The 13,093-nt window shown below is 40.9% G+C and overlaps 2 protein-coding genes across 3 annotated transcripts in view; both read right to left on the bottom strand.

Annotated features, from left to right (window-relative positions):
• Ms4a13 (membrane-spanning 4-domains, subfamily A, member 13) overlaps positions 1 to 6,788 on the bottom strand; it is a 19,178-nt gene extending 12,390 nt beyond the window's left edge. The window contains exons 1-5 of one of the 2 annotated variants that reach the window (XM_005408100.2): positions 6,576 to 6,788; positions 5,900 to 5,984; positions 5,132 to 5,246; positions 4,935 to 5,044; positions 2,692 to 2,832 (exon numbers count right to left, since the gene is read on the bottom strand). In XM_005408100.2, coding sequence (XP_005408157.1) covers positions 2,692 to 2,832; positions 4,935 to 4,985 — 192 coding nt within the window. In that variant the 5' untranslated portion in view covers positions 4,986 to 5,044; positions 5,132 to 5,246; positions 5,900 to 5,984; positions 6,576 to 6,788. The remainder of the gene's footprint in view (positions 1 to 2,691; positions 2,833 to 4,934; positions 5,045 to 5,131; positions 5,247 to 5,899; positions 5,985 to 6,575) is intronic. The other variant, XM_005408101.2, reaches the window with a different exon arrangement.
• Positions 6,789 to 10,069: 3,281 nt separating this feature from the next.
• The window catches only part of Ms4a12 (membrane-spanning 4-domains, subfamily A, member 12), a 52,341-nt gene continuing 49,317 nt past the window's right edge, over positions 10,070 to 13,093 (bottom strand). The window contains 4 exon segments of the mRNA XM_013506415.1: positions 10,070 to 10,231; positions 10,431 to 10,541; positions 11,129 to 11,293; positions 11,627 to 11,743. Of these exon segments, the coding sequence (XP_013361869.1) occupies positions 10,148 to 10,231; positions 10,431 to 10,541; positions 11,129 to 11,293; positions 11,627 to 11,743 (477 nt within the window). The 3' untranslated portion in view covers positions 10,070 to 10,147.

Raw genomic sequence — 13,093 nt, 5'->3', positions numbered from 1 at the left:
TGTGCTTGCCAGGCAGGCGCTTTGCCGCTGAGCTAAATCCCCAGCCCCTTCTTTTTGTCTTTTTGAGACAGGGTCTCGCGATGCAGTTCAGGCTGGCCTGGAGCTCACTCTGTAGCCTAGGCTGGTCTCGAACTTGCAACGATCCTCCTGCCTCAGCCTCCCGAGTGCCACCACACCTGGCCTGCTCTCTTTCTTACAGTGTCTTCCATCTCGTTCCCTGCCTAACACAATTTACAGCTGTAAGCTTCTCAGTCTCTGCTGCCAGAGGCTTCCCTGTGCCCCTTAGGTTGCTTCGTAGCACCCTTGGCCTCTGAACACTAGATGTGCCCTGGAAAAATCACAGACGCTCTCCAAACACTATGAAATGTTTCTGTGGTGTAAACTACCTCTTTCTGGGAACTGCTGTTGGAGATAACTGTCTATGCTCTCAGCTATTTGGGCATTAAACTTCATCCCCTCTGGCCTACACAAATACCTGGTGCTTCATTTATTTCATATCATCAATTTCTTCCTCCTGGTTCAGTCCCTTTACCAAAGGCCTAGAGAGTACTTCAACTCAGAGGCACCTCTGTTGCCCACATTTCCCCAGCCCCTGCCTCATTTCTCAGTAGCGCATCAGAGCAAAGTCCTTGTAGGACCCGTCTGTACACGCTTTCTCAGATTTCTCTCTTCCTCTATTTCTTCTTTCAGGGCCAGGGTAGTACCAGGAGCTGAGCCTAGGGACTTCACAATGAGATACATTTCCAGCCCCTTTAAAAAAAGTTTTTATTTAGGGATAGGATCAGACTTAAGTGAAGAAACTGGCCAGGCTGCGCTTGAACTTGTGATCCTCCTCCTTATGTATCGCAAACGGATTCAGTCAGCCTCTTGCCACACAAATCTACTGAAAATACTTGTCACGCTTCCTAACTGGTCACCGTACTGCTAAACTCAGCAGGCAGTTCTCAGTTTTCATCTTATTTGCTGAATCAACAATGACAGAGAGACAGAGAGAGAGGATGAGAGAGATCTCCCTATTTCTTGTAACACAGCATTTCTTGTGACTTCCAGCATGTCTCACTCCCCAGCTTTCCCTCCTAACACTAGAGCTGTCTGGACATCACAGAAGATGCAGTTGAGGGAGTGATGCCGACGTATGTGAGGAGGTGCAGGGGAAGACTGTAAGTATGGTCAGGGCTCCTCGTCTTTGATGTACCTCTGGACAGTTGCCCTACTGTTGCCACTGTGTGTTCTCTCCTGTCGCTGCAGGTCTGGGAACAGCACCTGTACATCAAAGATGCTCAAAACAAATTTGTTGCATGAAAAAATTTAACTTTTAATAAAGTACCAGTGTGGCCTTTAGTTACAGAATTCTTCTGAAAACAGGGGCTAAGAATCTCTGCTGATCAAGTAGGGGACTTAGACAGTTATTCTAACACAGCCAGGTCCACAACAAAGACCTCTTTTATTTATGTGGTACAAGGGGTTGAACCCAGTTTCTTTGCACAGAGCTACATCACCAGCCTCTCTTTCTTATTGGTACATGTTTGCAATACATAACAGCTACTTTCATGGCAGGTAACTGGTACATATATACGTGTATATGGTACATGTTAATTATTTTTTAAAAACATTTTTGAGATAAGTTCTGTTGTAGTCAGGGTTTGCAAGGAAAACAATACAGGACACATAATTTATAGAATTATTTTATAATAGTCACTCAAAGAGTCATATACAAAGAGACTGCAAGAAATCTGCTCACACACTAAAGACCAGAAGAATCTAGCTGAGGGCCTGGATCCCACAGTAATGTCCTGTATGAGTCCAGCTAAAGACCTAGAGCCCATAACAATGCCCCCAACAGGTCCAACTGGAGGCCAAGGGCCCACCATAATGTCTCATGCAAGTCTGTTCCACAGATCTGTGCTGGGAAGGCCGAAGGGACAGTGGTGGAAGCTAGAAAGCCTATGCCAACAGGATGAAGGATCTGTGCTAGTAGGCTGAGGGATCTGCACAGGAGTCAGGAAGTGACGCTCAAAGTAAGAACCAGAGCTCCACCGAAGTGAACCGTAGCTATCCTCAGCGACAAGGTCCCACGCTCCTCTGATGATGAGAATAGCCGAGACTATATCAGGAAAGCCAGTGCCACAAGCTTCTCCAGGACATTGAACAGTGCGCCATCTTCCCCTCTGAAGCCAAGAAGCGATGCTCAAAGTAAGGACCAGAGCTCCCCCAGTGAGAACCATAGCCATTCTCAGTGACAACAAGGTCCTGAGCTCCTCTGACAGTGAGAACAGCCCAGCTCATATCAGGAGAGACAGCATGATAAGCTCCTCCAGGAGAACAAACAGCTCCAGGACAACCAACAGCTCCCTAACAACTTCTCAACTTCCTCCTCTCCAGTTCTGCCTCTTATGCTGCTGGCAGCAACTCTCAAGTGGGCCCCCCACACCCAGCACCACACAGATGCAGTTCAGCTGGGTGTTACAAGTTGACCACCAGTTGTCAGTCTACCACAAGTTTTCATTAAGTTTGCTGATTTGCTTGGACTTGGGATCCTCTTCCATCTGCCTCCCAGAGTGCTGGGGTTACAGGCACCCACCACCACCACACCTGGCTCCCCCTCTTCTGTTTAGAGATTTTTTTCTATCTTCTACTTTAGACATGGGTATTATTCACTGAGTGATTAAATCTGTATAAATGTCTACTCACAAAAATTCCCCACAGTGTGCATCCTGTTTTGTATGTTAAAGGTTCATATTTCCCGAAGACTCCTTTAATTTGTCCCATATATAAAACCAACAGGAAGTACCACATTAAAACACTAAAGATGCCGAGCATAATCTGGACAGCCTGTGAGAAGAGAATATCATTAGTACAGAAACGGTGCAAAACATAACCGTTAATTCCAATAAGTCTTCACTGTAAGAGACATTCATGCTTAAATAACCATGCACGTAACAATGCATTTCCTGAACTAGTGAACCCAGACCGAAGGATCTAGCCAGGAAGGACTGAAGGTTCCCAACCAGGAGTCAGCTGTACCAGGAGCAAACAGGTTGTTCCACAAAAGTAGCTCTGATCAGCTCTTTCATAAGAAAGTTCACAATTCGACTATAGGACAGGCCATCATCTGTACTCACTAAGTAATGGCATAGGGGACAATATTTAGAGTAGCTCAGAGAAGTGGTTTCTAATCTACTCAGATGCATGAAGCTACGCTGTCAACATTTTCTTGTAGTAATGTTTTATGAAGGAGGATAACTTTTTGAATCCTATAAAGATTTACCTTTTCCTTCAAGGAATATGTGGTATGTGTTTTTTCACAAGTACGCTAGATTGAGGGACAGTTTAACACAACCACACAAAGGACATCCATGCTACACTTGCATAAACAAGGTTTCCATGTTGGACAAGATGCAGGGTTAGAGTAGAGTTATTATTCAACTTTAGTTTTTAAGAATGTAATCATTCAGTAAATATATCTCAGTGAATTTATTTCTGAATTTATATATAGGTACTGAATTACATATTTAATTACTCTTTCAAATGACAGGATATTATTTTCATTTTCATATAAACTTTAATAGGAAGCTATCTAATGTTTTAAGGGTCCTAGCAAACCCTTGCAAATCAAGTAGTCTATGACACACATTAATGCCATTGGCTAACTTTAGAGGTACATTTCAAAGAAGGTATTTTTTTCTTTTGTTAAAAGAAGCATCTCTTTTCTGATAAGAACTGTATGTAGTAGATTTAGAATTTAGAGGCATCAAATTTGCAAAGATGGTATCATTCAGAGCTTCTCTGGATTTGACTGGGAGAAATATTTTCCTTTGGACTGAAAGTCCAGAGGGGCCTGGACTTTGTTCTCATTACGGTATCACCAGCCTCTTGGCTAGTGATCGCCGCAAGAGCACAGCGCTCTCTGGGATACTAATTCCACATATGTTTCCATGGTCCAAAGAAGTGGGCTGGAAATATAATATCTCTGTATATCAGTGAGTATTGTTCTATAAAATTATAAAGTATCTTAATAGTCAAAGCTTGTAAAAAACACATTGCCAGTGTGTGAAGGACAAGTTGGGTTTTCTTATTTAAAAATGGTTCTTACTGAAGAGCCAGTGAATAAGTTCCAGGAAGTCAGACTTCCTCCCTCTCACTTATTAAAAAAAAAGGAGGGGTAAATTCTCAGGAGAAGACCCATGGCTTTTATTCCATACCCAAAGTGGTCTGTTACCTCAAAAGGTTAACTACCTCTGCTAACAATCAGGAAGGAAACTTAGACAACTGGTCTACACAGTACCCACATTCAAACAAGAAGTTAAAGACGTTAGAGTTACTGAGAATGGTGCCTCACCCTGTAGGCTGTAAAGTACACGATCCTCATAATTCCTTACTTACTAAGTGCTTACTAAGACAACTACATAAATCTATAGTTTAACAGGGTTATAACTTAGCAGGACATTGGTAATTGAACAGGTTTATACTTACTTACTAAGTGCTTACTAAGACAACTACATAAATCTATAGTTTAACAGGGTTATAACTTAGTAGGACATTGGTAATTGAACAGGTTTATAACTTAGTAGAACAAATCTATAATAGAAACAGATGAATTTATAATCATTTTACTGCACAGACATAAAATCAGCAATGATAGGTCTCTCTCACAGTTAAGGAAAGCATATACATATTCTTTCTCTAAAATTTCACTGCTCATTTTGCTTTCTCTATTATCCTGCATGTGTTTGCTTGGTTACTACACTTACTTCTAACTACACTTTAGTTTATGAAGACATGAGATCAGTCAAAATTTATAAAAGACAATCTATGTATTTTTAAAAAGATCTTTTATGCCTTGATTGAACTAAATCTACCTCTTTCAGGTCCAACACCACCACACTTTCCCAAACTGAACTACTTTATGACCATGCAAGTGGAATGTTACTTACCCCCACAGCAAGACTGTCTGATTTAGAGATGTGTGCATTCCCACACGCCATCCTACTAGCACTTCCTCTAGTTGTTTCTAACCTCTGGTGATATCTTTATTATCAAACTTCTAAAAAGAGCAACAAAACACATACACATGATTTTCTGAGAAGAAAATACACAAATTTGATTTTTTTAAAAATAGTTTTGCAATTACCTCCCAAACTCAGAAGCAACAGCTTTCTCCTTTCTATGGTTTAATTCTTAGAGGCATCCTCTTGCATTCGCCTATCCTGAATGACTGTCTGTGACTGGAAAGCCTGGATGGATGACTAAACAATATTGGTCTATTACAGATTTTATCTCTTAGTTGTTAACAGTATCTCTAGGTAACAAAGCAAGCATAAGGGACACCAAGGGACTGGCAGGCAATTTTCAATACAGGTTTCAACAATTCATTTGCAATTAATAGTCAATTTAATGTGCTTCATGCTGACATGTTTACATTTTCAAAACTAAGTTCTTGTACTTAAGTTGGCCAGTGTGATTTTTTGTCCATGTATACCTGCTACCTTGTTCTTCTTTCTGTATTAAAATAACTTTTTCTGTCAATATCTTATCAAAGTAGCTTCTGTTATTCTAAATGTATTTCCTGTTCCTTTCTTTCCTGTTATTCCTGTGCTTAGATCACGTTTACATAGATAAAATCCTAGCTAGTAGCTCTATCTCCCTGTGTAGATACGAAACTCTATATATGCTAAATGTGTCATGCATAACTCAGTAGTGTGTCCCGCCACCTGATGATTGTAATTTTGGTCTTGGTCTTTTCAAAAAGGGGAAGTTCTGACTGAATGACTCCAAAACCTTCAAGTTTAATGACTTAACTATTTTCAGGAACCTTTGGCGTCTAAAATTTAATTTCTTAGTGTGTCTAAACGTCATGACAGCTAGCATTAGTAAAAGAGAGAAAGCAGCACGTTTGTACCTGAGGTGAGCTGCCAACATCCCGACACCACATTTGAGAAGTAACAAAGGGTTCAGGCCTTAGGCAACCACGTTTAATCTCTGTCCTGATGAAATAAAATGCCACAGAATTATAGAATTTGTGTAACGAGAAAAAATTGTATCAAGATTGCTACTGTCACTTATCAAAACACAGGAAAGTGAGAAGAAGTCCTTCTGTGTATAAAGATAAATTCTTTTCACAGAAATAGCTTAACAGTGTAAGAAGCATGACGAGACTTGGGGGAATAAAATATTTATTATCACTATAATCTCTATTAGGTGCCACCAAAGCCACCCCAAGAGAAATAGTCATCAAACAGCTAACGAGAAAAAATAGTGTATATGCCTATGTTTAAAACTCCCAGCTTAGCTGATGGATGAAAGAAGTACTCCAATACATTCAAGAAATAACTGGTTGGAGTTCTAAAAATGTTCTGCATTTGGCTATTCTACCTCCCAATTATGCATCCTGTTTTTATGAAAGCAAGGAAAAGTAATGAAGTAATCACTTGTGTTTATTTTCTTGTGACCCCCGTACTAACAGAAAAGCAGGCTGCGAACAAGTCCCCTAGGCCGCATTCCAAGCGCACTGTCACCCCCTCACCCCGCAGGCAGGTCCCTACGAGGACTGCGGTCTGCGCTACCTCCCAATTTACCCCTCAAAGTCCAGCCTCTCCTGTGGCACGCGGAGGTCCGGCAGGCTGTGGGGTCCCCGGGTCCGGATCCTCACCAGAGCCCAGGCTGAGGAGGCAGGTTCCGCCTGGGGTGGCCCTCAGAGCCGGGTGACTGGACCCCGCCGCGTGGCATCACAGAGGTGGCCGAGTCCAGCCTACTGGTCCTCAGGCGCCCAGGGACCAGGGTCTCCAAGGCAACGGCCTCCTGCGCATGCTCGCCTCAGCGAGCGCATGCGCGCATGCAGTGGGCTCGCAGTCTAGAAATGGCGACAAAGTGGGGACCGAATTTGGTTGTGGGTGTTCAACTGCCTTTGCCCCTCTTCCACACATAAGGATCAGGGCCATGGATGAAAAGTCAGTCCTTCACTTTTTCTGTCAAAGAGAAACGTTGACCACAAAGCCCTTTAGGACGTGTGAGTATGGAAGAAGGCAAGCAGTTGAGTTCACGGGTCAGCCCCCCCACCAAACATAAGTAAGAAAGGGAGGATATTAGTGAGAGTATCTAGCAGGATGCCAGGAAGACTTTACTCAAAGTTTTTTTTTTTTTTTAATTATGCTTGCCATGCACAGTAATTACATTCATCGTAGGGAATTGGTACCTGTACCTATCACATCTTCATCACTTTCATACCCTTGCCTCTGTCCTCTCCTCTCCTTCCTTTCCAAGGCCCTCTCCCTGTCTGTACAAAGTCTAACTCCCTTTTTAAAATTTTAACATCATTTATGTTGGTTTAAAAATTATTTCTATTTCAGAGAAGCTATGTGATATTTAGCCATCTATGTTGGATTTATTTCACTTAGTATTATAGCCCCATGATCATCTATTTTCCTACAAATAACTCAAATTTATATTTCTTTATGGTTGAGTAATACTGCACAATCTGTGCATGTCACATTTTCTTTTATCTGTTCATCTGTTGATGGGCATACAGACTCTGTCTGTAATTTAGGTATGGTGAGTTGTGTTGCTATAAACATGGGTATGACTGTGTCAGTGTAATATGACTTCACCTGGGTCAGTTGGATTTCTAGTTTTGATTTTTGAGGAATTTCCATAGTAGTTGTACTAGTTTCCATTCCCCCCTACAACATAGAAAGGTTCATTTTTTTTTTTTCCTCTCATAACTTCACTAACATTTTGTTTCAGTTCTTTTTTTTTTTTTTTTCATCCCATTTTTACTGGATTAAGGTGGAATCTCAGTGTTTTTTTGAATTAGGATTTTGCTAATGACCAGAGAGGCTTAACATTTTTTCATATATTTATTGGCAATTAGTACTTTTTTGAGAAGTGTCTATTAATTTCATCTGCCCATTTTTCTAAATTGGGTCTTTTCTTTTGTGGGGTCTAATTTTTTTGAGTTCTTTATATATTCTGTAGAGTGGACTTCTTTCTGAGGGCAAACTGGAAAAATTTTCCCATTCTGTAGGTTTTCCCTTCACTCCACTGGTTGTTTTCTTTACTGTGCCGAAGCTAACCCCATTTTTTTGATTTTTGGTACTATGACTTGTGCAACTGGGGTTTTGATCAGCAAGTCCTTGCTTATTATTATGTCTTCAAGAGTTTTGTGATTTTTTTTTCCTCCAGCACATTCAGTTTTTAAAAAATGTAGGTCTTTGGTCTATTTTGATTTGTTTTTAGTACAGGGTAAGAAATATGGGTGCAGGTTCATTCTTCTGCATAAGCATAACCAGTTTCCCCAGCACTGTTTGTTAAAAAGACTTTTCTCCAGCATTGGCCCCATTTTAAAAAGTCAGATGCCTGAAGATGCTTGGGGTTTTTTCTGCATCTTCTATTGTATTCTATTGGTCAACATGTCTGTTTTTGTGCCGGTACAATTCTGTTTTTAGTATTATTGTTTTGTAGTAGAACTTGAGGCTTGGATTGTAATACTTCTACTTTGCTCTTGTAGGTCAGGATTGCTTTGGCTGTGCTGGGTGTCTTCAGGTTCCATATAAATTTGAGAATTGTTTGTATAGTTCAGTGAAAAATGCTATGAATATTTCAATTGGGGTTGCATGAGTGCTTCATGTCATTTTTGGTAATATGTCCATTTTGACAATATTTATTCTACCTATGTAAGAATAGAGGTTGGCTTCCTGTTTTCTAACACCCTCTTTAATCTCCTTTTACAAACTAATATTTTTCATGATAGAGGTCTTTCTCTTCCTTGATTAGGTTAATTTCTAGGTGTTTATGTTTTCTTGAAGCTTTTGTGACTGGGAATGTTTTCCTAATTTCTATGTCCACGGGTTCATTATCAGTGTATAGGAATTCTGTTGATATTTGTGTGCTTATTTTTTATCATGCCACTTCACTGAATTTGTCAATTCCTTCTAAAGGTCTTCTGGTGGATTTCTTTTGATCTTCTATGTAAAGAATCATGCCATGTACAAATAGTGATGATTTGACTTTTTCCTTTCTTGAGTCCCTTTTATTTCATTCTCTTGCCTGATTACTGTGGTCAAAGTTTTGAGTGCTAATTTGAGCAGGAGTGCTGAAAGTGGACAGCCTAGTCTTCTGCCTGATTTTAGAGGGAATGTATTCAGTTTTTCCCCATTTATTATGACATCAGCAGCAGGTTAGACTTAAATGTCTTTTATCAATTTAATGTAAGGTCCTTTTATACCATTTTTATCAAGGTTCTTTTTTATTATAAATAGATGTTGGATTTTTTCAAGAGGTTTTTTCTACATCTGTTGATATGCTTCTGTTGACCTGATGTAGCATTTTTATTGATTTGATTTATGCATGTTCAACCAACCTTGCATCCCTTGCATGAAACCAATTGTCATGATGTATAATTTTTAGTATAAGGTGAATCTAAAGAGAAACCAGAGTATTGTATTGTACAACTTTTAAAAATGACTTGTTGTGTTCTGTTTGCAAGTGCCTTGTGGAGGATTTTTCATGTGTATTTATTAGAGAAATTGGCCTGTTGTTTTCTTTTTTTGTTGTTGTGGAGTCCTTGTCCAGTTTTGGTATCAGAGTAATGATAGCTTCCTGGAATAAGTCTGGCAGATTTCCAAGGGGCTGCGCACAAAGCTTTGAGGGTACTAGTGCGCAAAACAACGTGACTCCAACAAGGGCCACTGGACATTTGTTTTCTGAGCAGAAAGGGGAGGTGGTTGAGGAAAGGATGCTGGTGACTTGGCCACTGTGCAAGTCATCACCAAAAACTTTACCCATCTGCCTTGAAGTGCTTTGTTAGATCTGTTTCCCTACAGTCAGTGTCAGACCAAAATGAATTTCAAATAAATCACCAAAGGTTTATGTTCTTTATGACGTGTTTCTGAGGTAAAGTTAGCATGAACAGGAAAATGTGTAACTTTTGAGGGTTGCAGGATCATTTCCCAGTCGTTCACCTGTGTCAGAGTGCTGTCATGGAGCGTGTCAAGAGAGAGCAACTGGGACATACAGTTGTCATGAGCGAGAATCCTGAGAAGAACTTGAAACACATCTAACGATTGACAGTGACTGTGGAAGACGAGTCGGCTTTCAAGAAGTTTCTGCATAGTAGTTCTACTTGATGCTAGTTCACAGAGCCCTTTTTTGTTTAATATCTGTGGTGGCTGTCACTTCTGGGAGGAGCTGGAGTGGACTCCTGCATCACAGGGTTGTTTGGAATAAGCTGGGCAGACTGGAAAGAAGGAACAGAAACAGGCCGTGTTGTTAGTACATCCCCACTCCGTGTCCCCATCCCAGCAGAGTCAAGGACTCGGAGCCCTGGAGCGAGCTCACAGTGGGACGCTGCCTACCCGTGCATGGGGATGCAGCAGACTTGTACCTCTGTACTTGTCCAGCATGCGTTCCCGTATTTTACAAAGAGCCCAACTCACCCTGCTGGGGTTCCTGATGGCCTGGGTGGCAGCATGGGCAGTGCCAGAAGCTATGCATAACTCCAAGAGAGAGAAGAACATCACCATGGCTGAGATTCCTTTTCCATAAACCTGAAATGAGAAGTAAATACTATCCTGAAATTCGGCTGATTGGGAGGCCCTCACAAGGGCTTCAGAAAGTGGTTTGCTCACCGCACGTGCTGTTGCTCCTTATTTTGCTCCGTGCTTATTTCTGCATTATCATCAGATACTTATTTTGTAGGAATACAAATTTATTTTGAATTTTCTTTAAAATATCAGAAAAATTTCTTTTCTGTGAAGTAGACTGTTTTGTTAGAAATATCAGAAAATAAGCAGATTTTTTTCTTTGCAGTAGTCTTTGTATTTATAAAAATATTATTCATTAAATGAAAAGCAAATGACATAGGAAGTAAGCAGTGATTTCAAAAGCTGTTGCCCAGAAATGACCAGCAGAGATACCAATGGCCATATCCTAGATACTGGTGCATGGGGACCAGGCAGAATGAGGAATGGATCCACGAAGTGACAGCAAGAAAGGGAAAACAGGGAGTGAGAGAAAGTAAGATAAAATGAAAGTGCTTTTATACGATTTTAAGACTTACATGATTTTAAGAAGAAAAAGAAGTTGCATCCCATTAAATAGGCTGCTTTTCAAAAAGTAGTGTTTATGTATCTGCTCCAGGGTCAGAGTCCTTGCTCAGTCCAAATGGCACCGACGAAAAGATGCCTCTGTGCTGAGCACACTCAGCCACACGCTTCACTTTGCTTTCCCTCACTCTCTGTGCGTCTCTAGTAAAGCTGAACGTCCTGTCACCGCCATTTTCCTTCACCCAGTTCTTACTCTAAAAGTAAAGAACCATTCAGTACTTTCAGTACCTTATTTATGTAGACTTTCAAACTGTTGCAGAAGTAATCAGAAGGATTCTTCCCAAGTCTTGGCAGCCTGTCCCATCCTTTCCTCATTGTTCATGTGATAAACAGTGGAACAGACCAGTCGGGGACCCTCTGTCTGCCCTAAACCAATGCGGCCATTACTCTCCCTCAACACGTCTCCAGGAATAGGGATGGAAAAAGGGATTTTCAGCTGGAGTTGCCGTACAGCAATTGGAGATAAAAGCAGACTCCCTCTGAGGTGGAGGAGAGAGCAGATGTGTGGCAGATGATGGGATACTCACCAACGGCCAGGCGAGTTGTTGATCATGGCTTTTGATACACAGATCCAGCAGCAGCAGGATCACTCCAATGATGGAAAAGATACAACTAAGAACATTCATTCCCAGGCTGCTTTTTAGCTAGTGGAGACAATAGGAGAAATACATGGGATAGATGGTAAACAAAATTAATGAAAGTAGAATCAGTGAGAGTTAATGCTTCTTAATCTTTCTTATCTTGAAACAGTTTTTTCATGTTTGTGATTTTCCTTTCTGCCCATCTGGATAGTTACCATAAAATTACTCTGCAAATCAGATGTCAGATATTTTAATGAAGCTATGTAAAAATGTAAATCATACAAAGCAGAAGCTCATCCTGTATATTAACATGAAAACTTCATACATGAACACTATTTCCTTTTTAAATATAGTAAAAGAACAAGTAAAGTTTTCTTTTGTTCTGGCACTGGGGACTGAACTCAGGACCTCATGCATGCTGGGCATGTGCTCTGCCACTGAGCTGTGTCTCCAGCCCTTTTTTATTTTGAGGTGTGTTGTCTCTCAGAGTAGCCTCAACTTTGCCGTCGTCCTACTTCAGCCTCTTGGACTAATAAGCTTTTAATGGGCATTGTTCTGTGCCAGGTACTATGTTAAAACTTTCAAATACTTTGCTTTATACGTCTTACAGCCACTGGATGATGTAGTACCATGGCACTGGATTCATAGATAGAAATGAATACACTCACAGATTTATTCTTTGAAAGTTCTGAGATCTAATCAAAGCCCTGAGGACTAGGTGAAGAAGTCCAACCTTAGAAAGAGAAACCCTTTAGGCATTTGTAGGGAGGAGTGTACAGGCAGGGTACAAAACTCCTACAGATTTTACAGTAACCTTTTGGTATGCAGCAGAATACTTGTAAACCAGGCCTCAGCTGGCTTGCTAGGATGGCACAGCTGAAATGTTGGACCCGTCTACTGCTTGGACATGCCTTGGATTCTTCTGAAGGACTCAAAAAGAGACTGACATCACTGGGGGAGTGTCCCGAGTGACCTCTCCTAAAGGACAGAGTGCATTCTTGGAAAGTCTCAGTGGAGAGACCTGTGAAGGCGCAGAGAGAGGGTGCTGTGTTTTGTTGTTGGATTTTAAAACGTGATTAATCAGGATTAGGTGGATTTGGTTTTAACATGCTTTATTTATTTTTATTTTAGTGTCATTTTGCATAGAAGAGTGTGAGCAGCACAGGTCTCTGTTCGCTACTCTGGCCGTTTGCTCCTCCTGTGCACTATTACAGATATCTTTGAAGTCACCTCTGGTCTAGTTTTTGGCAAATTGTTTTCTTTTTCCTGGTGTGTAATTCAACCGTGAGATTGCACCGGGTGGGTTGGACTGAGCACTGAAGCCCTGACTCAGTGAGGGATTTCAGGGGTTCTTCTTATTTTCTAAGATACATTCTTTTGGTGGTTTAGGGCACTGAATGACAAAACCGAGTC

The sequence above is a fragment of the Chinchilla lanigera genome, unplaced genomic scaffold (assembly GCF_000276665.1).
Source record: "Chinchilla lanigera isolate Chin_1 unplaced genomic scaffold, ChiLan1.0 scaffold00110, whole genome shotgun sequence".
In the NCBI taxonomy this organism is placed as follows: Eukaryota; Metazoa; Chordata; class Mammalia; order Rodentia; family Chinchillidae; genus Chinchilla; species Chinchilla lanigera.
This window is presented reverse-complemented; position numbering and strand designations above follow the sequence as displayed.